Source organism: Grammomys surdaster, unplaced genomic scaffold (genome assembly GCF_004785775.1).
Source record: "Grammomys surdaster isolate TR1022 unplaced genomic scaffold, NIH_TR_1.0 425, whole genome shotgun sequence".
NCBI classification, from domain to species: domain Eukaryota; kingdom Metazoa; phylum Chordata; class Mammalia; order Rodentia; family Muridae; genus Grammomys; species Grammomys surdaster.
In genome coordinates, this window is record NW_021604844.1 from 405,550 (window position 1) to 407,654 (window position 2,105).

The 2,105-nt window shown below is 36.0% G+C and overlaps 1 protein-coding gene across 1 annotated transcript; it reads right to left on the reverse strand.

Annotated features, from left to right (window-relative positions):
• Positions 1-933: 933 nt before the first annotated feature.
• On the reverse strand, positions 934-1,893 carry LOC114632804 (olfactory receptor 51F1-like). The gene has a single exon (XM_028781411.1). The coding sequence runs from the start codon at positions 1,891-1,893 to the stop codon at positions 934-936; it is 960 nt and encodes a 319-aa protein (XP_028637244.1).
• Between the last annotated feature and the right edge of the window lie 212 nt (positions 1,894-2,105).

Here is a 2,105-nt window from a genome sequence, read left to right on the forward strand (position 1 = left end):
AAAGAAGACATGTAAGCCATTTATACATTCATATGAAATGAAATTTTATGAAATACCACCAGTATGTTGATTTCCAATTGATTTTACTGTGATGACAATAACATGTATTGTATTAAATTCTTAATGAACTATTGTTCACTATATAAACTATTATAATATAAATTTTAATGAACCATTAAGAAACAAAGCAACAACCTCACCTCTAAGATTCCTTTCATTTACTTAGTGGTCCCTTCTAGACCCAGAGTTCCAATTTATTTATCAAACAAAGAAATAAATATCCCTAATTTCCAAAACTTTCTTTTGACTATTACTTGCCTGAACCATTTAATCTTATCATTATATCATGTATTGTCTCTGTTTACAATTAGCTAAATAGTTTTGAAAAAGCTAAGGCATGGATTCATGGTGATGCACACTTTACTTCTTGCCATGGAGTATCTTTCCTGGGAGCATTTGGCCAAGTGTGCGTCACAGACCATGGTGTCTAGGATGTGGGAGTCATACATCAAACTATTACTTCTGATCCATATTAGATGTATGGCCTGAATGTCTCTAGACCTTTTTATTAATCAACAGTGCATATTTTAATTGTAAATAGTTACATATTTTTTTGTGTTGTTTTGAAGGATAGACAGAATGTCTTATGAACCATTTGAGAAAATCTAGTACAAAACAACCAGGAAATGTCAGTTACTTTGAGCAATAGTTTTATTTCTTCATCATTATTCTTTACATTTCCCTTATTAGACTGTAAACCTCATGCAAATCAGAGCAAACTTTTAACAGAAGACATCTAAATATTCATTAAACCTTGCTAAATAAATTGAAAACTTGAAAACTCCCACATCTAATGAGGAATCTCCAACCACATTTGCTTTTAGAGCATGAAAATCACACCAGGATTTTTCAAAAGTTGAGAGTATTGTGTGTTCATTTTGCAAAGAGCAAACTAAGAATAGCCTTTCTGATTTGTTTGGTTTTCACACTATAGATGATGGGGTTGAGCACAGGGGGTAAAAGAAGGCAAACATTGGCCATCATTGCATGGACTACTTTGGGCACTGACCGACCATAGCGATGCACCAGAGACAGGCTAAACATTGGGATGTAGAAAACAGCAACTGCTCCAATGTGGGACACACAGGTACTGAAGGCCTTGTGTCGTTCTTCAGAGGAGGCAATAGTGAGGACAGAGCAAATGATCAGTATATAAGACAAGACAATGCATGGAATATCTACCCCTATTGTCAGAATGAGATCAACTAGTCCACAGATGCTATTGGTCCGTGTGTCTGAACATGCTAACTTAATCACATCTGGATGATAACAATAGGGATGGGAGAGGGTATTCCTTTTACAGAAAGAGACAGGCTTAAGGAGCAAAAGTAGTGGAACTATTAATAGTAGAGTGCGCATTATCAGTAGGAAACCCATCTGAACAATTCTAGAATTAGTAAGAATCATGGTATATCTAAGAGGGTTGCAGATAGCTACATAACGATCAAAAGCCATGGCTACTAGTACCCCAGACTCTATACATGTGAATCCATGGAGAAAAAACATCTGAACAATGCACAAATCTAGACTGATACCTTTTGCCTGAAACCACAGGACTCTCAAGGTGGTTGACATTGTAGAAAAAGTCAAACCCAGGTCAGTGGCAGAGAGCATGGAGAGGAAATAGTACATAGGTTCATGAAGACTACGCTGGATCACAATGATAAAGAGGATTATGCTGTTGCCAGAGAGGGCAGTGGCATAAAGACAACAGAAAGGGATGGAGATCCAGCCATGAGCATACTCTAAGCCAGGAATGCCAGTCAACAAGAAGGTTGGTAATTTCGATGTGAAGTTGTTTAGGAATTCTATGTTGTCCTGCATTTGTAGCATTTGCCCTCACAATGTTCACATCCTAAAAAGTAACAAATTGTACTGTTTTAAAACATGTTTAAGTCATTTTCTGATTAGAAAAACTCTCTAGGAAACAAACTCTGTTGCTTAGAAAACTAGAATTTATTAATCTAGCAATTAAAATTAAAGACAGACTACACAAAGTCTTCTATCCTTAAACCAAGAAACTATAATCCCATAGTTTTATACAC

Excerpts from the sequence above, each read along its gene's own strand:
- LOC114632804 (XM_028781411.1), bottom strand. The coding sequence starts at position 1,893 with ATGCTACAAATGCAGGACAACATAGAATTCCTAAACAACTTCACATCG.